The 20,696-nt window shown below is 34.9% G+C and overlaps 1 protein-coding gene across 2 annotated transcripts in view; it reads left to right on the top strand.

Moving 5' to 3' along the window:
* LOC125258475 (ephrin type-A receptor 5) overlaps nt 1-19,518 on the top strand; it is an 80,684-nt gene extending 61,166 nt beyond the window's left edge. The window contains exons 9-17 of one of the 2 annotated variants that reach the window (XR_007182632.1): nt 4,199-4,266; nt 6,223-6,348; nt 6,826-7,011; nt 7,335-7,396; nt 8,177-8,386; nt 9,429-9,578; nt 14,357-14,550; nt 14,675-14,767; nt 17,493-17,627. Coding sequence is in view for 1 of the 2 variants with exons in the window: in XM_048175432.1 (XP_048031389.1) it covers nt 4,199-4,266; nt 6,223-6,348; nt 6,826-7,011; nt 7,335-7,396; nt 8,177-8,386; nt 9,429-9,578; nt 14,357-14,550; nt 17,493-17,648; nt 18,618-18,723 (1,258 nt within the window). In the remaining variant the exon portion in view is untranslated. Of the gene's footprint in view, nt 1-4,198; nt 4,267-6,222; nt 6,349-6,825; nt 7,012-7,334; nt 7,397-8,176; nt 8,387-9,428; nt 9,579-14,356; nt 14,551-14,674; nt 14,768-17,492; nt 17,649-18,617 lie in introns of those variants that run through there. The other variant, XM_048175432.1, reaches the window with a different exon arrangement.
* The last annotated feature ends 1,178 nt before the right edge of the window (nt 19,519-20,696 follow it).

Here is a 20,696-nt window from a genome sequence, read left to right as displayed (position 1 = left end):
CAGTGATAACAGGAAAATGATTCAATGATACAAACAGAGTTCAATTCAGTTGTACAATAGCTGTCATTGTTCAGCTGAAGTCAGTTCAGTGTTGATTCAGTTCCATTGTAAAGACCATCAATTATTAAATTAGTTCATTTAATCTATAAACCAGTTCTTCAGAAAACAGTGATGTCGTCATCCAGTTCAGTTCAGTTCTCATTTAATAGTGCCAGTGCAGCCAAATCAATAATATTGTTGATCCATCTTTGTTGATCCTGGAACAACATTTCAGTCAACCAATTACATTTGAGGGACAGGTTTACAGTTTATGTCATGTTTCGGGTTTCAACCAAGGTTATGTGTTTCTACATCTGTTATTCACCTATCATTTCCCTCTGATTTTATGGAAAAGTTATGGGTAGGGTTATGTTTAAGGCTAGAGGAGACTGTCCTCCCAAAAAAAAAACTGACCCTATAGGTCGTTTTTCAAGCACCTTATTACGACCTATATTTACGTTTTGAAGTCATGCGCCCTCTAGTGGGCGTAAAAATAATGACAGTGTCGTGTTACGTCTGTCGTCATGAAATGACGTATGACTGTCATTACCAATCAAAATGCGTGTTCATTTAAATACAATGTGTGGACTTTTTACACCATTTGTCCTATTTCCATTTAGCAAAACTCATTTTTTTTATTAACGACTACACCCACCCCATCCCTAAACCTAACCTTAGTGATTTATAGTGCATATACACTTTATGAGCACATGTGTTCCCTGGGATCGAACAACACGATCTTATGATCACATGATTGCATATCGTTATTGCAATGCTCTGCCAATTGAGCTACGCGAAACCCGGAATATGACGCAGATAAAAGGGAATAATGCATTAAAATGAAAGTGTCCTGTTGTTGATAGGGGCGCAACTTTAGCAAACCCTCCTATGGGTCATATTTCATGAATTATAATGAAAGTGTCCTGTTGTCGATAGGGGCGCAACTTTAGCAAACGCTCCTATGGGTCGTATTTCAGGGAAGTGACAAACAACCTATATGGTCATATTGGTTGGAGAACATGTTGGGCTAGAGATAGGGTTAGGACTAAATTTTCAGACAGGAATGTTGGAGGATCATATATATATATATATATATGTGTGTGTGTGTGTTTACAGTATCATCACTTTATTTACAGCCATATCAATACATTTGAGCATATAAATTGATGTAACTGTCAGTTTTAGTTGTCATGCATTAAGCTAGTCAAATACCTCATGGGGGGAATTACTTGCATATCTACATCTATGATCAGTTGCCACAGTTTTACAGTGGGAAAAATATGTGCCTCCCGCTTCTTAATGTAAACAATGGTGGAAGATTTGTTTTCACGATCACAAAACACAATGGCAGAGCTCAACGAGGAGCCAACAACAATATCCTGTTTCATTTAGGCTGTCCTATTTTGCATTTTCAGGCACAACATTTTAAAATGAGAAAGTAATGCATGCTATTGTCCTCACAGGCTAGAGGAAACAAACTGAGACGTGTTCTGTGTATCTATAATAATCAGCACACAATTTATTGGAATTACACTGGAAGTGCATTAGGTGTAGATATAAACATATGTTCATCCTTTGTTTGCCCTTATGAAATGCTATGTTTATTCAAAATAGATTAAATATTGAAAGATATATCGACAGGAAAATCATTTTCTACATCCAGGGAATATACGTGAACTTTTATGTCGTAAATGTTTGATATAATTTTAGAAACCATGACTGCAAAACATCTCCATTGTACATTTGGACACTTAATTGCATGCTATTTGCAATTAAATGAAGATGTATTATAGTTTAAATTGATATAAAATCCAATTAGCTGAACTAGAGTGCTTTTTTGACCCACTTAAGTAGGATTTAAGTATATATTAATATGTCATTTCATAATTACTTATATTGTATTTGAAATAGGATTAGGATAGGATTTGGAATAGAAGTGTACTCCAGAATCTATACTGATAAGCATTTATGGTAAACTAAAATACATTTTAATGACATTTCTATTGAAACTTGTTTGCCATGTATTTAAATATATTTGTAATTACACATTTGTAATGATTAAGATCCAATTTAGTTAGCTAACCTTAACCCTTTCTTCTAGGCAGTGCTAACTAGCCAATGCTAACCTCAAATAGTGTATACTATGCTCTTACACTATGCACTATGTACTCAACCGTCTAGTGTATGAATTGTATAATGTTATTTTGTCATCCGGAATCAGTCTCACAGCCCATTTGAGTGCATGAAGTGTCCAAAATTCCACACATTTTTTTTTTCCCCTCGGTTAATTAACCGCTTTGAAGTGCACTTTTTCTTTTTGAAATTTTCACTACTTGTACTATTTATACTACAAAATGGCATATAATAGTGTATACAGTTATTCACCTTAAGTCACTCCTCACCCTTGAACCGAGCCACAGCCTTTAATTCAGTGCTGTCAAGACCTCACTGAGATTGACGATTGGCTCGAGAAGACCTCAAAAAGACATCAGCGGGTGGAATTTCTTACAAGCCTCAAGATTGCCGCTTGAAAGGAAGTTGGAATTGTTTAAGCAAGGGTTAGGATGTCCCGCAAGAGTGTGACGGTTTCAAGCAATTACTCTTAAAGTGTATATCAGAGTATCATGTGGACCACAGCCTTGACACTTCCGTCACCTTTCATGTCACAGATCGTTTTGAAGCACGCTCTCCTGCAGGAAGCAATCAGGGTTGTTAATAGCCTCCTTGGCCTTACTAGGTCAAGACTTATTCATGAATGAGCTACAAGGGCACCATCAGAAGGGCTATTACAGCAAGCTGTCTGGAGAACAAGCCCTTACTAGACAGGGTTGTTAGTATAGCTGTCAGAGAACTGCAGTGATTTGAAGGTGATGGTGCAAAGATTTTGGGTTGAGTCGAGGACAATGGCTGAGAATGTACACCGGATTTTCCTTATTAAAATATTACACTTCATAATGATGTGACTTTTTCACATACATGTATTTTGTAAACCTTGATACATTTTTGATGAATAAAAAGTTTAAAAGAACAGCATTTATTTTATTTATTTATTTATTTTTTGTGTAATATTAAAACATCACCTTTGATCCATAAAGAACTAACTTTACACTATTCAGAACAGTAATTTGTCTTACAGTTAGGATTTTGATTGTGTCACTTAATTTGTCAGGTTGAGTGATAGCACAGAGTCCTAATTAATTCAGCATAAGAATGTGGAGCACAGGAAGAGGCGGGGCTTCAGGGTCGACATACTGGTCAGACTCAAACTCATTAGCTCTGCACTAGTGGTGTGAAACATGTGTTCCTCCCATGGGGCTGGAGCCATCCACATCCCATGGGACTGCACACTATGGGTATTACTCATAATAAAATACTAGTGTGCTGCATTTTAGAACTTATACTGATATATATATATATATATATATATATATATATATATATATATATATATATATATATATATATATATATATCAGAGAATTATTCATTCTAGTGTCTGTTTCGCTTTAAAACACAAACTCACTGTCATATTCTGTCATTGTATCTGAAGAGAGTATCCGTTCTTGTCTGAACGGAATGTCAAAACACCCCACAAACTATGTTTCTCAGCTGGATAAAGCAAACCAGCTTATTGCTATGAAAGTTTTGATGGATGAGGATTGCATAGGATTGATAAGTGTGCGATTAAAAAAAAAAAAAAAAAAAAATCTATTGAGAGCCCTAATATATATATATATATATATATATATATATATATATATATATATATATATATATATATATATCTCAGTTCTAAAGTGGATGCCTTGTTTATTCCAGTTCATTGTGGCTGGATGTTCACTTATTCAGTTCACACACACAAACACTCTGATGGCAGATAAAACAATGATGCATTGGGTTCACTTAAGACTGCTGTCATATTGCATGTGTGCGTGTTTGGATAGTCCTCTCTAGGGTATTCTTGTGCTGAAAGCAAATAAAACCATTACCAGCCCTGTATCCACTACCCCTCCTTTATTAGGCAGATTCAATTAGTAGTATTGAATCTAAAAATGAGGTAAAATGAGTTTTTTTGTTTTGTTTTTTTTTTTCTAAGAAATGGCTTAGAAAAAAAGGAAACATGCTGTATAAAGAATAATACGTGTCTTCTTTTTCATAGACGTTGTGGCTACAGCAAAGCCAAGCAGGATCCAGATGAGGAGAAGATGCACTTTCACAATGGTCACAGTAAGTCTAACAGAAAGGGACAGACAGACACATTTGGGTTCACCCAGAGTTCAGTAGGCTAGTCTCATCCTCTCATAAGCTCCAGTTGTGAGGGCAAAAGTGACGTCAAGGCAGTTCAGCATAACTGATTTTTGTTTTGACAGCACTTTCACAGCCCTCTAGTTGTTTGTATTGCTGTTATATTATGCATTTATATTAAATCCAGGGATTTCCTCTTTGAGGGGGAAAAAAAAGATTATTATTTATTTATTTTTTTCCACAAAACATCCGGTGTGATTATGGTACACACATTGAAAAAACATATACATATTGGTAAAATTAAATTGTTAAAATTACAATTATTCATTACAAGAAGTGTTGCCAATTGTCAATTATATTGGCAAGCAGTTAATAATGATGATGATAATAATAATAATAATTGTTGTTGTAATAATAATCAATTAATATCAACAGTATTAATTATTATTGTTAATATCCTTAGTATTATATTAAAATCACAGCAACAAAATACAAAAAAACAACAATAACAATAATCATGATAAAAAATAATATTATTTAATATTATTATTGTTAATTACAAAGTTATGAACAACTATAACATGTTTTGTTAATATTATTAATAATAATAATAGTAGTAGTAGTAGTTTTGCTTGTAGTAATAAATTATTTAATAAATTATAGTCATAAATATTATTGTTAATATGTTTATCAAAGTTACAACAAAAAATAAAAATATTATCAACATCAATGTCAACACTAACAATAATAACAATAAAAATCATAATCACAATTAAAATTAAAACAAATTAATATAAGTTATTAACATACAAAAATGATTGGTAATGATAGTTTTGTTGATAATAATAACAACAAAAACAACAACAACAATAATACATTATAAATTGTAATTATGATAATTATTATTAGTAATGATTATTGTAATTATGTTAATATTATTAGTATTAATTAGTATTATATCAAAATTACAACAAAATACCAAAATAAAAAATACAACAACATACAACAGCAATAACAATAAAATTCATAATTATAAATACAATGAAAACAAATTAATATTATTGTTTTTGTTGTAGTATTATTACTAATTGCAAAGTTATTAACAACTACAACATTTTTTTTTTTGGTTAATAATAATAATAATAATAATAATAAATACCAGTATTTATTGGCAATAGAAGGATGACTTCCCATAGACATTCTTTATTAACTCTTCTCCCCCCCAGCGTTTTTTTTTATTTTTTTATTTTTTTTTATTATTATTTATTATTATTATTATTATTATATTTTTTTGCATGAAGCTAGAATAAAAGTTTGTTTGTTTTTTGTTTTTTTATCTGAAAACAAAATGTGTTTTTTACAAAGAATACATAGTGCATAAGCAATGCTTTTATCACTTGTTTCTGCTCCTTTTTTTCCTGTGTTTTGATCCAGAGATTCAGTAGTCTTTCAGAAGGTGTGATAGTGATAAGTGCCCCCTACCATATAACAGTGAAAACACAGAAAGCTGGAAAATTCTGTTAATGGCGTCAAAGTGTTGTCTCATAAATGCCAGAAATTTTCATCAGTGGCAGGGAAAGAGTTAAAATTACAGTTACTTGAACACCCATCCGTAACCTGAAAACCTCATTGTCCCATTAGGCTATACAAACACTCTAACCACGTACCCAATAATACAGTGGGGTGTAGAAGTGTGGCATATTTTGGCTTGTTCTTATTATGTAGTCCTAAAGCAATCCATCAATATGTTATGCTTGGCGCAGCAGGGAAGAACAAACATGGTCTCTAGAGATGAAACCTCAAACAACATCTCCTCTCATTCCTCTATGCATCTTCTTACGTTACAAAACATAACCCAACCCAAGAGCTGTGAAGTGCCAGGAATCAACATTTTCTCCTCTTTTTCTCTGTTTCTTGTCCTCTCTCTCTTCATCACAGTCAAATTCCCAGCGGTCCGCACATATATCGATCCCCACACATACGAAGATCCCAACCAGGCTGTCCATGAGTTTGCCAAGGAGATTGATGTCTCCTGTATCACCATTGAGCGGGTTATTGGAGCTGGTGAGTGAGTTATGCACAAGTAAAACAAAACAGGCCTGAGGAACAGAATTTCAATTAGGTTACATGTGAAATACTCACCACCTAAAAGAAAAATATGAGATGGTTTGAAACGCCAAGTTCCAATTTGGTTTTCAGATCTCATCTTTAGGACTGACTGTTTACCGCATTTTGTGTGTGATGAAATCTGTTCAGACAATGGCAATCATTCATCACATGCCTTTTTTCCAGTAAAAAACAAAACAAAACAAATCTAAACATCCTTAAAACAAGAGGCTTGGGCTAAACATTCAGTTTAAAATATTGCTCTGGAAGTGTCACACTGCCAGACTTTATTCATTCAGAACGAAGCAAGTTCATACCTCAGTAGCTTTGCACTTTGTCGCTTCACAAGGGAAATCTGCCCGAGCACAATGAGGCGTTTCATTGTCTGGCTCTTTCTTGCCGCGGTTCATTGATGGCTCTGCCTTCCGGTTGCAGGTGAGTTCGGTGAGGTGTGTAGCGGTTTGCTGCGGCTGCCAGGGAAGAGAGAGATCCCAGTGGCCATTAAAACTCTGAAAGCCGGTTACACAGAGAAGCAGAGGAGGGACTTCCTAGGCGAGGCCAGCATCATGGGCCAGTTCGACCATCCTAATATCATCCACCTAAAGGGGGTGGTCACCAAGAGTGAGTGCCAGAATGTCTTTTGATTATCATTATTACTGAAAATGATTGCATGTTATCTTTGTTTCATTATTATGATCGATTCAAAGTCGGAAAGATTATTTAGCTTAAGATCAGTTCAGTACTTTCACAGTAGGAATAATTATTATTCATTACACATAGTGTTGCCAATAGCATATTCTTTGACCCCTCCTTAGTGTTCTTATTATTATTCTTATTCCGCCATGGAAGTTTTTTTTTTTTTTTTTTTTGGCTGTAATTTAACAATATGTCACATAATATATACATAACAATGCCCTGAAATGAGTGTGATTTATTTCTGCAAGGTAAACCGGTGATGATAATAACAGAATATATGGAGAATGGATCCCTTGACACCTTTTTGAAGGTACATTTTGTGCTTTTTGGAAGTACAGTCAATACAGACACTGCTATGACATTTGCCAACTAACATTCTCAGAGTGAAAATATGAAAGTTTAATGAAAAACTTTTAAAATGCCAGTAAAGTATAGTTACACAGATACAGTGTATTATTTTAGGTCACACTTTATTTGAATGTGTCCTTGTTACAATGTAATTACACAAATAGTTACTGAGTAATATTAATTAATTTACAATACTATAAATAACTTGCTCATATACTTACTATATGTTTAGAGATAGGGTTTTGGTTTGGTGTTAGTTGCTTGTAATTATGCATAATTTACTGTTATTACTGTATGTAAAGTATATATATTATATGTGTATGAACAGTTAAATGCATATCAAGGCATCTCATATTTTAATACTCGTACTGTTTAGTGCAATTTGTTGTTAATTCACTTTTATTTATTATTCACAATACTGTTAACTATAAATATGTTCATATCTGTAAATATGCCTATTCTGTGTCTTATAAGTTTCATATTTTTATTCTTATTTATATTATTATGCGTTTTGTTGTTGTATTTATATTTGTGCACTGGAAGCTTACTTTACCAAGAAAATTCCTTGTGTGTGCAAGCACACTTTGCAATAAAGCTCTTTCTGATTCTGAAATAAAGTGTAACAGGGACACTATAAAATAAAGTTTTACCTTACTTGGAATGGAGTTTGTACAATTAGCCATTTAATTTCATATGTTACTCTCAGATTCATTTGTATTATGTGTCTTTACTGCTCCAACAGAAGAACGATGGTCAGTTCACTGTCATCCAGTTGGTTGGCATGCTGCGTGGCATTGCTTCGGGCATGCGCTACCTCTCTGAGATGGGCTATGTGCACCGTGACCTAGCTGCCCGCAACATCCTGGTCAACAGCAACCTGGTGTGTAAAGTGTCCGACTTCGGCTTGTCGAGAGTGCTGGAGGACGACCCAGAGGCGGCCTACACAACCCGCGTACGTGCTTCAGAGCATAAACGCTGGCTAACCCACTACACCTTACATCTATTAGCTACCTCCCAGCAGGCCTTTTTTTTAAAACCCTTTTCAAACCCAGTGCCAATAGCATCCTACATTTCCTGAACACCTTTGCTGCTCTCTGATAATGCAGTAATGTATTAAACTGGACTTTTACATCTTAGAATGCATTAATTGCATTTTAGATGGTATGTGATCATCTCCTTCACAATCTAGCACCCAAAACTAACCTGCAAGATTCAGAATTTGTACCATGCAAAATGCGTTTAACAGCCCTTTTTGCTGTGATTTGCATAATTATTTGCTAAAACAATCTAGGAGCTGCATTAAAAAAAAAAAAAAAAAAAAAAAACTTTTTTAAAATGAAGTTACATAAGAATGTACAACTCTTAAATTGTTTTTTTTAAAGTCCCCCTATTATGCTTTTCCGGATATTCAGGTGCTCGTATAAAGTGCTGAGGAAGAGCAGACTGGGCCTTCTGACTAGTCAGAGCAGAGTAGACCAGTCACAATAGACTGGGCCTTCTGACCATTACTGACCATTATAATACATATATATATATATGTATGTATGTATGTTATTGTTGAGTCCTGAAAATGGAGCTGCCTTATTCTGAAAGAGGATAATTAGACGTTTGGTGGTGGCTGTCATAATTAGCATAGCATTTTTTTTTTTTTTTTTTTTTTTTTTTCCCGCTTGTCATCTTTGTTTCTTGTTTTGGTGTGTCAAAGTAACACTGAAGAAAGCGTTTGATGTGTTTGTGGATGTGAGTGAACTGTCGACAAAGTAAATCAAGACATGTCTCTCCAGTGTGCGCGTTGCCAACAGAAATTGAGAGCGCTAACACCAGGACAGTCAATTAGCGATTAGCATGCAACAGCCGTCCACAGACCTAATGCTTCCTGTCAATTTTCACAGCCTGACACCATTCTTTCCCAGCGACAATCACCCGTTAAGATGCTTTGACAAGACGAGCTTCTGATCTGAGAAGTGGAATTCAGCATGCGGTTTGTCTTGCAGGGAGGGAAGATTCCCATCAGGTGGACGGCTCCAGAGGCCATCGCCTACAGGAAATTCACCTCAGCCAGTGATGTGTGGAGCTACGGCATTGTTATGTGGGAAGTAATGTCGTACGGCGAGAGACCATACTGGGAGATGAGCAATCAAGATGTAAGTCAAAACGAGACTAACATTCTATTAAATTCTGTACTAAATTCTGTATTAAATTCAAATGTGGTCTTATTGGTGCTACATATAGTCTTTGTAAGTGAAAACGTTGAAAAAAAATCTGTCAGTCCCACTTTTTGAGCAAAAACTACAAGCCTGAAAATGACATTTACAATGTTATTTCCAATGTTATAAATCTTGAATCCCCTTCAATACTGGTACACAAACTTTGTGTAAAGTTTGGTCTCTCTTTTAAGGAAACACTTGGCAGATTATTGTAGTTATAAAGTTATATATAAAGTGAATTAAAAAAGTTATAGAAGTTTATGGAACTGTATTTTATTTTTTATAATATATAGGTAACACTTTAAAATAGGGTCCAATTCTCACTATTACACTATTTACTATAAACTATGACTTTTGCCTCAATAAACTCCTAATTACCGTTTATTAACAGTTAGTAAGTTAGTTGTTAAATTTGGGTATTGGGTTAAGGGATGTAGAATATGGTCATGCAGAATAAGGCATTAATTTGAGCTTTACTCATACTAATAAACAGCCAATATCCTAGTAATATGCATGCTAATAAGCAACTAGTTAATAGTAAGAACTGGACCTAAAGTGTTACTAAAATGTTGTTAGACTCTAAAGTTGCAAGAAAATCAAAGCCAAATACTTCATTCTCACCATGTCGTAATTACCGTAATTACAAGATGACAACACGTGGCATACTCTGAACTGTTCACACTTGGAAAATCCAGTAGGAAGACCTATAGTTTCAGGAATTGAAAGTGTTACAGAAAATATTTCTCAATATGTGGACCATCATCTTAAACCTCTAGTGACACAACTTCCATCTTTTTTTCCTGAGACTTTTGAATAAAACTATTATACCAGAACAAAGTTGGCTAGAAGCATTTGATGTTCAGTCTTTGTATACTGTCATTCTACATGATGTTGGCATTGAACGCTGTATGCATATCCTCGATTTGAGATCTAAGAATGCTCCGTCATTGTTTCTTACCCTTATGAAACTTGTTCTTACCAAGAACTATTTTAGATTTGACAAAGATTTTTTTCTTACAGCAATGTGGGACAGCTATAGGTACTCAAATGGCTCCTAATTGTGCAAATTTACACCTTGGGTTTGTTGAGAAATTTCAGAGAAAATCCATTTGTTTCATCAAATACTGTTGTACAAGCGTTACATTAATGCCATTTTTGTAATGTTTCAAGTAGATTTAGAAACTTTGAGCTCCTTTCATTAGTACTTGAATTCTATAACAAATCATCTAAAGTTCACAATGCAATTTAGTGAGGAAACCTTGGATTTTTTGGATTTCCATGTCACCAAGTCAGGGCAATCAGTGAGTACAGACCTTTTTAGGAAAAAGAAAAAAACAAGAAACAAACAAAAAAAAAAAAAACACAAGGAATAATTTTATACATGCTCAAAGCTGTCACCCACCCTAACTTACAGGGTTAGTTCACCCAAAAATGAAAATGCTGTCATTATTACTCACCCTCATGTCGTTCCACACCCGTAAGACTTTCGTTCATCTTTGGAACACAAATTAAGATATTTTTCATAAAATCCAATGGCTCGGTGAGGCCTCCATTGCCAGCAAGATAATTAACACTTCCAGATGCCCAGAAAGCTAAAGACATATTTAACAGTTCATGTGTCTACAGTGGTTCAACCTTAATGTTATGAAGCGACGAGAATACTTTTTGTGCGCCAAAAAACACAAAATAACGAATTTATTCAACAATATCTAGTGATGGGCAATTTCAAAGCACTGCTTCATGAAGCTTCGGAGCTTTTCGAATCTTTTGTTTCTAATCAGTGATTCTTAGTGTGTATCAAACAAAAATGTTGCATTTTTGAATTTAATTCAATGTGTTACTTGCTGTTTCTTTGTAACTGTTTGGGACATTAATAGTAATTTCTGAGCCACAATTGTACATTTCTACACCAGTTCTTCTCAGTGTAGCTGTTATTTATATAAATATAATCCTATCTTACATCCAGAGATTATAAAGTATACATTTATAATAAAATTCTGTGTAGGGCAGCTTTACAGCCAAAGTGCAGTTTTACCCTGCAGTATTTTAACACTACACCACAATAATTGCTTCCCATGGCCATTTTAAGGGCTCATATGCTCTCTCGGATTTGCCTTAGGGGAAATGAGAGCGATAGAATGCTGATGTCTATAAATGGATCAGGAAGTTAGGGTAAATTCTGAGCTAAACTGACATATCGAACACCATCAGTGGGCAGAGATCCATGCAGATTTTGGGCTTGGGTTGGGAGTAGACAACTCTTTCTCCCACTGCGGTATATCTGCCTACGGTCGAGTCAAAGGTCATGTGCTTACGAACAGCAGAATTGGAACAAGGGGGATGTTGGGTAATGGGTATTTGGGTTGAAAACGGGAGTTTCAGGTTTTGGCCACAGATATTTTATTCTTGGCTTTTCTGCATGGAAAAAGAGCATCAGATCTCAGCAGACAGAAATCTGCCGGGCGTAATGGAGGTGTTAGACATTACGTACCAGAAGCTAACATCATCTATTGTTTCCCCATCTCTGTCTAAATATAAACATGATCTCACTGGCACATACCCCACATATATATTATAAACATTACATAGTATTATTTATATTTTGAATTAGCTTTTATTTTTATATTTTTAGTTTTCATGTTAATAGTACAGTAGTCAACATTTGAAGTGGATCAAAAAAGTTCATCAAAGTTGTCCTAATAACTAAGTTGTCCTAATACGAAGGTTTTAGGACAACTTTGATGAAAGGTTTTGATCCACTTCAAATGTTGACTACTATAGTTAAATTTTTAGTAATTTCATTATGTTGATATAAATATTAACAAACTAAATTGTTATCCTTCAAAAATTCTCAGTTAAGTAAATATTGCTTAAGTCTAAACAGTCAGTAATAAAAAAAAATAAATAAATTACAAAAAAATGTTATGCTCAGCAATGCTGCATTTACTTAATCAAAAATGCAGTAAAAACAGAAATATTGTTAAAAAAAAAAAAAAAAAAAAAAAATTATATATATATATATATATATATATATATATATATATATATATATATATATATATATATATCAAAATTGTTTTCTATTTGAATATGTTTTAAGTATAATTTATTCCTGTGATCAATTTTTCAGTTTCAATATTTAGCATCATTACTCCAGTCTTCAGTGTCACATGATACTTCAGAAATCATTGTAATATGCTGATTTGCTGCTCAAGAAATATTTTTTTTTATTATCAGTGTTAAAAACAGTTGTGCTGCTTCATTTTTGTGGAAAACTACAAGTGTTAATGTAGTTTTCCACAAAAAAATAAATAAAATAAAAATACAAACGACAACCATTAAACTTTTTGTGTATATATATTTTTTATTATTACTACAGGCTATTCAGTTTTGTTTGCATATATTAAGCCATTACAGCTTCAGATATTGAAAAACACATGCGGAGCAGCCTCCTCGTTGTCTTTTGTTATGTAGATGCGCATGTCATATGTCAGCGTATGAGATGACAAGTATATTTGCAGGCAGAGATGAAAAACAAGGCGATGCTTAAGTTTTCCCAGCATATCCCAGAAGGAGGTGCACATAGCAGTCATGGTTTTATCAAGCACGACTGACCTTTTTTCCTCCTTTACAGTTGCCAGTGACGGCTTCATCTGTGCCTCACATCTCGTTCTGTGCTCCATCATTAATCTGTTTCACACACACTTGGGAAGGGAAAGTTATTTGATGTTTTATTTAACAGTTTCTTGAGGGTTCCCCTCAGATCTCGGCTTCCTCTGCTCAGCCAGACACTTGTGTGTTTCTCTTGCTCTGTCTGTCTGTCTGTCTGTGTGTCAGTCTGTCTCTGTTTTCTCTCTGTGAGTCTTTTCCGCGAGGGAGCAGCTGTTGATGTAGTGTTGCTCTTTGTGATGTGGGAGTGTGGGGGATTTTATTTTAGCTTGGAGGAGAACAGATATGGTCTTTTTTGATTCAGAGCTTGGATTTATATTGGCAATTGCTGAATCTCACACACACAAAAAAAAAAGTTAAACTGATCTAATAGACATCAAATTCACTCTGTAACACAACATGACTGTCTATTCATTTTCATTAATTATATAATATGATATAATATGTCAACTGAGACATTACAAAAAATGCTTAGTCTGACTATCTGTATGTCAAAAAAAAAATATTTTTGAGAGATTTAATTTGCTCACCAAAATAAATAAATCAAATACAGTAATCAATCAAAATGCAGTAAAATCAGTAATATTGAAATATATTAAATAACAGTTTTGTATCTTAATAGATTTTACACATGATCTTTCAGAAGTCATTGCAATTTGCTAATTTACTGCTAAAGAATAATTTCTTATTATTACCAAATTTAATCGTGGAGCTTTTATTTTCCAGGATTCTTTGATGAATAGAAAGTAGACAGCATTTATTTGAAATAGATTTTGTTTGTTTGTTTTTGTACAAATGTAAGAATGACTTTTGATCAATTTAATGCATCCTTGCTAAATAAAATCATGAATCTCTTTCAGATGATACATAAGAAGGCAGCTGCCTCCGTTAGCCATAGACAGCAAGGTCAAGTGTGTTGACTTTACCAGCTGGTACCCAGCAACAATTCATGAACCAGAACAATCAGTGTTTGGACACGTAGGGCACATCATATATTTATTATGGAACATGATGTAAAGTGGTTGCAATCTTTTCTGTTGTCTCAGGTGATAAAGGCAGTGGAGGAGAACTACAGACTCCCGGGTCCCATGGACTGCCCGACCGCCCTCTATCATCTCATGATGGACTGCTGGCAGAAAGACAGGAACAGCCGGCCCAAATTTGAAGAGATTGTCAGCTTATTGGACAAACTCATCCGCAATCCCAGCAGCCTGAAGAGTCTTGTTAACCCATCTAACAGGTAGACGACCAGCCGTTATTGTTTACTTTGCTCATGTGTAACTCTCTCCTTACAATGTTCTTTCTTTGTTCTCGTTCTTTATTGTTCCCATCAGAGTATATGCTAATTATGTTGTTATTTACAGCATGTGATTGAGATCACAAATGATGTGACGTCTGTGAAACATTGATAACCGAGGGTTAACCACCCTGCTTCACGCTTGTCACAGGAAATCAAGGTTTAATGACACTTGTGACAAATACACACTCACATTTCATGATTTAATGTCGAGATAAACAGAAGTGACAGTGTGCAAATGACTTCCAATTACTGTGATTATACGCATCGAATACATTTGCTGCACGTGACGTGTTCTGTATTCTTACATGTTGGAATCCTTCATTATCTGTAATTGGGTTATGCAGTATAGGTTTAATATGAAATTGATTTGGAGTCTGGGAATGTTTCGTTAGCTGTTATTGCACCGTAATTTGCTTTATTTGCCTTGGATGATAACATCAGCCAGTGTGGCCAAGTGATCACAGATTGTATTAATATTGATAGTCATAATAAAATTTAATTTAACATGCATATGAAAGCAGAATTATAAGCTTAGTTTCATATAAATATTTGTTCTGAATTTTAAGGCAAAACACAAGGCAAACGCACTGGTAAATTGAGAGATTTCGGGCTGTTTGGCTTTTCATAACGTGCTGTTTCAGACTAATGGAAAGCCCACATTTTGAAGGAAAAATACTATAGAAAATTGTAGTAAATACTATATTGTTGTTGAACCACACTATAGTAAAATACTTGAATTAATTTGTTGTGGTAATTCTCTAGTTGCTATGGTAATATAACAACTATAGTAATATAAACAAATTACTTTTCCCAATACTGTACTAAGTATCTTTATTATACTACAAATACACTACAGTTTACTGTAGTAGAAACTAAAGTATATTACAGTATTTATTACAGTTTATCAGTTCACTATAGTTAATACTACAGTTTGCTGTAGCATTCATTAACAAAGTGTTGTAAATACTATAATATATACAGTATGCTACAATTTCCTATGGTTCAAAAACACTATAGTATTTACTATAAATTACTAGTATTTTTTCATGTGAATTTTATTCTTAAAATCTTTTCTTTTTTTTTTTTTTTTTCTTTTTTTTTTTTTGCTGACAGTGTTTTCTGATTTATGACATGATAAAAAGAGATATCCAATATCCCCTCTGTAAAAAAAAAAAAAAAAAAATCAAATATTTGTCTCTGTGCGAGAGCGTCACCAGATTCACTTGTCTAAATAAGCCACTTGTCTGTGTCACTCTGTGTCAAACTTTGTGTTTCGCCATACCCCCATTCTATTCCTGGGGATGACGGACACAAATTCTGTGTGTTTTGTTTGGGAGCAGAGCACACTGGATCAGCTCTGAGAAACCTCCGATCCCACCTCGCCCTTTTCGATTACAAAGGAAACTTCGTTTCTGCACCCCATTGTTCGAGTCCCACATCCGCCGAGGCAGCATGTCGACTTAGATCATGGAGCTGCTAGAAGAGACTGAAATGGGTCCAGCCCTTTCTCGTGCTCTTTTTATTTTACAGACTCTGAAGGTCCCGTTCTGGACGTGGAAGCTTGTTATGGGATTTCATCCAGTCTGGACGTGGACCTGCTATCTGGGCAGTCTAGCTTCGAGGAGCTAGATGTAGAGAGCGGTTATGATTCGAGTGCGGCTGGCAGGCAATATCATACAAGGAGCTGCTCAAGGTCGTTACTCAAGTGGTGGCCAAGCTCAACAACGATTGGCCCAATCAAAGGAGGGAGGCACCCCATAGCAAACTGGATGATCGCTTCCTTACCAGCTGTCAGGCCCAGCCACCAAAAGGGAAACTACCTTTCTTTCCCGATCTTTACAATTAAATCTCCAGGTCATGGAAATCCCCCATATTCTGCCCGTGTCCACAATCCCACAATGTTTTATTCATTTATCATGGGATTGAATGTAGAAGTCGATGCCTCAGATTGAAGAGACGCTTGTAAGCTATTGTTCTCCTGCATCGGCTTTGTCAAAGAAGAGGCCAACCTTGCCTTCTAGGCCATCTGCACTGGTTGGCAAGGCCTACCATTGTGGTGTTACAGGCCTACCAGTCTGACCTGCTTAAAATATTGGATACCGGGGAGCCGAAGTGGCAAAAGAACTCTGCAGAGCCACAGAACTGTCTCTCCAAGCCACTAAGCAAACGGGCCGTTCTGTGTCTCACCAAGTGCAACCTGTAGTTCAGGCATCCTCTCAGTATGGCACCATGGGTATTATCAATCCCATACTGTCAACACAATGACGTGACTTCAATGTTCCCTCGAAAGGTAACCCAGTTCCCTGAGAATGAGAACCAGAAACCACAAGTACGCCTGCATGGCTTTTTCAGACAAGTGAATCTGGTGATGCTCTTGTGAAGGTTTTATTTATAGACTCCACATAGCATGACCTGACTTCATCAATGGCCAATAGATTGCCTTGTACTACACGTGATTCAGACAATGGCTCACACTGAAGGCATTCCTATAGCGTCAAAACAATGACACGGCGTCTCAGGGAACTGGGTTATACATAACCCTGAGATAATTTCTGCTCTGGAAAATTTGCTAATTAGTGCATATTTAGTGCACATTTGTCTCATTTTGGATATTTAAACATTCCAGAAAACTTATACAAAAAAAAAAAAAATGTTTCAACAAATTAATTAAAATTATATTAGCATAAAAAGGCATTCTGTATTTTATAGATTATGCGAAGAAGAAAAAAATGGTATACAGTATTATAACAAATGTATTTATACATTACCCTGCTTGAGTCAGCTCAGGTCCGTAAATGTTTTTAGTATCCAGCCTTCACCTAGAACTTTAATGTTAGGTTTATGCATCCATTTGTTCACCACTGTACCTGTCTCTCCCGCAGAGTGTCCAATTTATTAGTGGAGCACGGGAGCCCTGAGGGCTGTGTATTCAGATCAGTGGAGGAATGGTTAGAGGCCATAAAAATGGGTCGATACACCGAACTTTTCATGGAAAGTGGATACACTTCTCTGGAAGTAGTCACTCAAATGACCTTGGAGTAAGTCATCTGTTGTGGAGGTCATTGATCCTGTTTGCTGTTCATGTAACCTCCATTTTGTGTTTTGATCCTGGGGAATTTGGATGCATTTTCTAATGGTTAATTGTTACAGCTTAGTTGGCATGATGCTAAAAAGGTACAGAATAATGAACTGTAATTGGGGCAATTTGTTTACACATTTGAAATGTAAAATCAAATTAGGCAGAGTAAGCTGCCCACAATTAAGGGTAGAGTTTAGCAGTAAAAGAGGGTTTTATAGCTAATATTATTTTCCATACAACATACACTATCATTCAAAAGTTTGGGATCAATAAGATTTTTATAGATTATTTTAGATTTTTAGAAATTAATAATTTTATTGAGCTGGGGTGCATTAAACTGATCAAGGGTGAAAGTAAATATTTTTACATTGTTACAATTGTTTTTGTTTCATATTAAATCAGTTCCATTAATCAAATAATCCTAAAAAGAGTATCACAGTTTCCACCAAAATATGAAGCAGCACAACTGTTTTCAACATTGATAATAATTAGAGATGTTTCTTGAGCTTATAATTGTCATATTAGGATGATTTCTGAAGGATCATGTGACACTGAAGACTGGAGTAATGATGCTGAAAATTCAGCTTTGATCTCAGGAATAAATTTTACAATATATTCACATAGAAAACAGTTTTTAAATTATAATAATATTTCACAGTATTACTGTTTTTATTATTATTTGATCAAATAAATACAGCCTGGATGAGCATAAGAGCATAATAAATCTTACTAATGGTAGTGTAAATGAATAGAGACTAGGGAGGTCGACCTCCAAAAAACTAATAGTTTTACTTTCATTATTCTTATACTTTCATATTCAAATTTTACAAATCACTAGATAAACCTTGATTGACTCCAGCATGTTTAATCATTATCAATGAACCCTGACAAAAAATATATTTTATAGCTATTTATTGTTCTTTTGCAGAGATCTTAGGAGGGTTGGAATCACTTTGGCTGGCCATCAGAAAAAGATTCTCAACAGCATTCAGGAGATGCGAGTCCAAATGATGAACGCCACTATGCCCATCTGAGACCTGCCTCCGAGGAACTTCCAATAGTAGCCTAGCACTTTCTATGGACACTTATTTATTGAGCAGAACTATTAAATGATGACATTTGACGCTAAAGGAAAAAAAGAAGGAAAAAAACGCTGGACAGATGAACAAACGATTACCGGTTCGTTTGTGCAAAGCCTCCGAACTAAGAGTCACAGGAGAAACTTGACTGAAATATTGAGTCGTTGTTTGGAAAAGTGTGGCACATCTCCAGGTAGTACTGCTGACTTGGGATCAGGTGTCTCTGGGCTGAATGTATAGCATTTTTCCATGACCTCATTCAACAATATTATTACCTCCGGAATTTTCAGCTCGGATGTTTCTCACACCAAGTTCACCTGGGGCGAAGTTCAGGCAGTAAGACTGATGTCATATCATGGGCTGAGGGAACGAATGGCAGTGTTAAACAAAGCAATAGTAGATTTTGAGATTGATGTTGATTTTACTTTGTTCTAAATTGTTGCTTCCTTGTTTCAATAAGAGAACAAAGCAATGGACAGGATAATTTTCCTTTTGCACAATATATGTGTCGTGAAGGACAGAGGAAATGTATTTGTATTTGAAAATGTGACACGTTTCCAAACCACAAGTTTATTTTAGTTCCACTGATGTTTTGATGTTTTACGTGTAAATAGTGTACAGTTGCGTAGATAAAGTGGAGCTCAAATGCATCCATCCATGTTCATGTGGGGTTGATATACTGTAATTTAGTTGCCGGGTGGGCTAACATACTATGTATATTCAGTCCAGTCAATAAATGTTTATATTGCCTCTCAGTGCTTCATTAGATAGGAAATGAAAAATTGTTTTACCATTGATGTGTGAACTGTACTATATTTTGCTACCCATTCTTTTGCCTTGCTCAGTTTTCACAGTATAGTGGATATTAAAGTCAACATGAACTCATAACGGACCCTATTTAATTCGGGTTTATTGTGCACAATTCATCATTGTTTTCATGTTTTCTGTATAACTTTTAAAATTCAAAATGTAATAACTTAGCAAATAATGATAAATTGGGATACAATGAATTACATCATGTTACTGTAGTAAAATGGGTTGCGAATATAGTTTCATGTTGACTTTAAGTTGGTTCATTATGTCAGACATTGCATTAGCAAAAACAGTAAAAAAAATAAGTTCTATGTGTTGCATATGATGCAAGGTGTCGGTAACTGTTGACAATAGTTTTGACTCATCCCTCAGTGTTCAAACAAGCAGTAAATTGTGTATATTTACTGCAAGTAGTAGAAAGTAGGCCAGAAAGATTAAAAGTTTATTTTATTGTTAAGAACTTCTCTGAGTTATAAATGTTAAGCTGTTGAGTACAATATCTTTTTTTGGTTGGGCAACTTTTGGTTATCAAACTTCAACAAAAAGAGTTTTAGAACTTTGACAAACGTGTTGAGTCATGCACATGCAGTAAGAGAAGACAATAATGTAGTTAGCCTTGCATGCTAATGTTATCAGTCGCCCGTGTCCTTTTCTAATGTTGCCTTCACATGCTATCGAAATTATCTAAAATACAAGTTTTAGAGTTGGAAATTGGACAGGAACGCCATCTCAAGTTGTATTTACTAATGGGAAACGTTATACGATAGCATGTGAAGTCAGCATAACTTCTCAAAAGGAGTAGAATGAGTTTTATTGTCTTTTTATGTACATTGAGGTCAAAATTATTGTCAGTGTTCATCGACTAAATGACACATTATAGCATTATAGGTTTCACAATAAAAGGAAATGTTGAATGTTAGGACTCCCAGGCACTGGGACATTTCTAACCATATTTTAGGTCCATAATTGTTTATTACAGCACATTATTTTCCTATTAACACTACTGAAAGGCCACAAGATTGTATTAAAAAGTGCTCAAATATGTCACGCATTTCCTCAAAACATCTTATAACTGCTTATACTTATGGTCAGTTTAAGTTCAGTTTATGTCCATT

The sequence above is a fragment of the Megalobrama amblycephala genome, linkage group LG2 (assembly GCF_018812025.1).
Source record: "Megalobrama amblycephala isolate DHTTF-2021 linkage group LG2, ASM1881202v1, whole genome shotgun sequence".
Classification (NCBI taxonomy): Eukaryota; Metazoa; Chordata; class Actinopteri; order Cypriniformes; family Xenocyprididae; genus Megalobrama; species Megalobrama amblycephala.
This window is presented reverse-complemented; position numbering and strand designations above follow the sequence as displayed.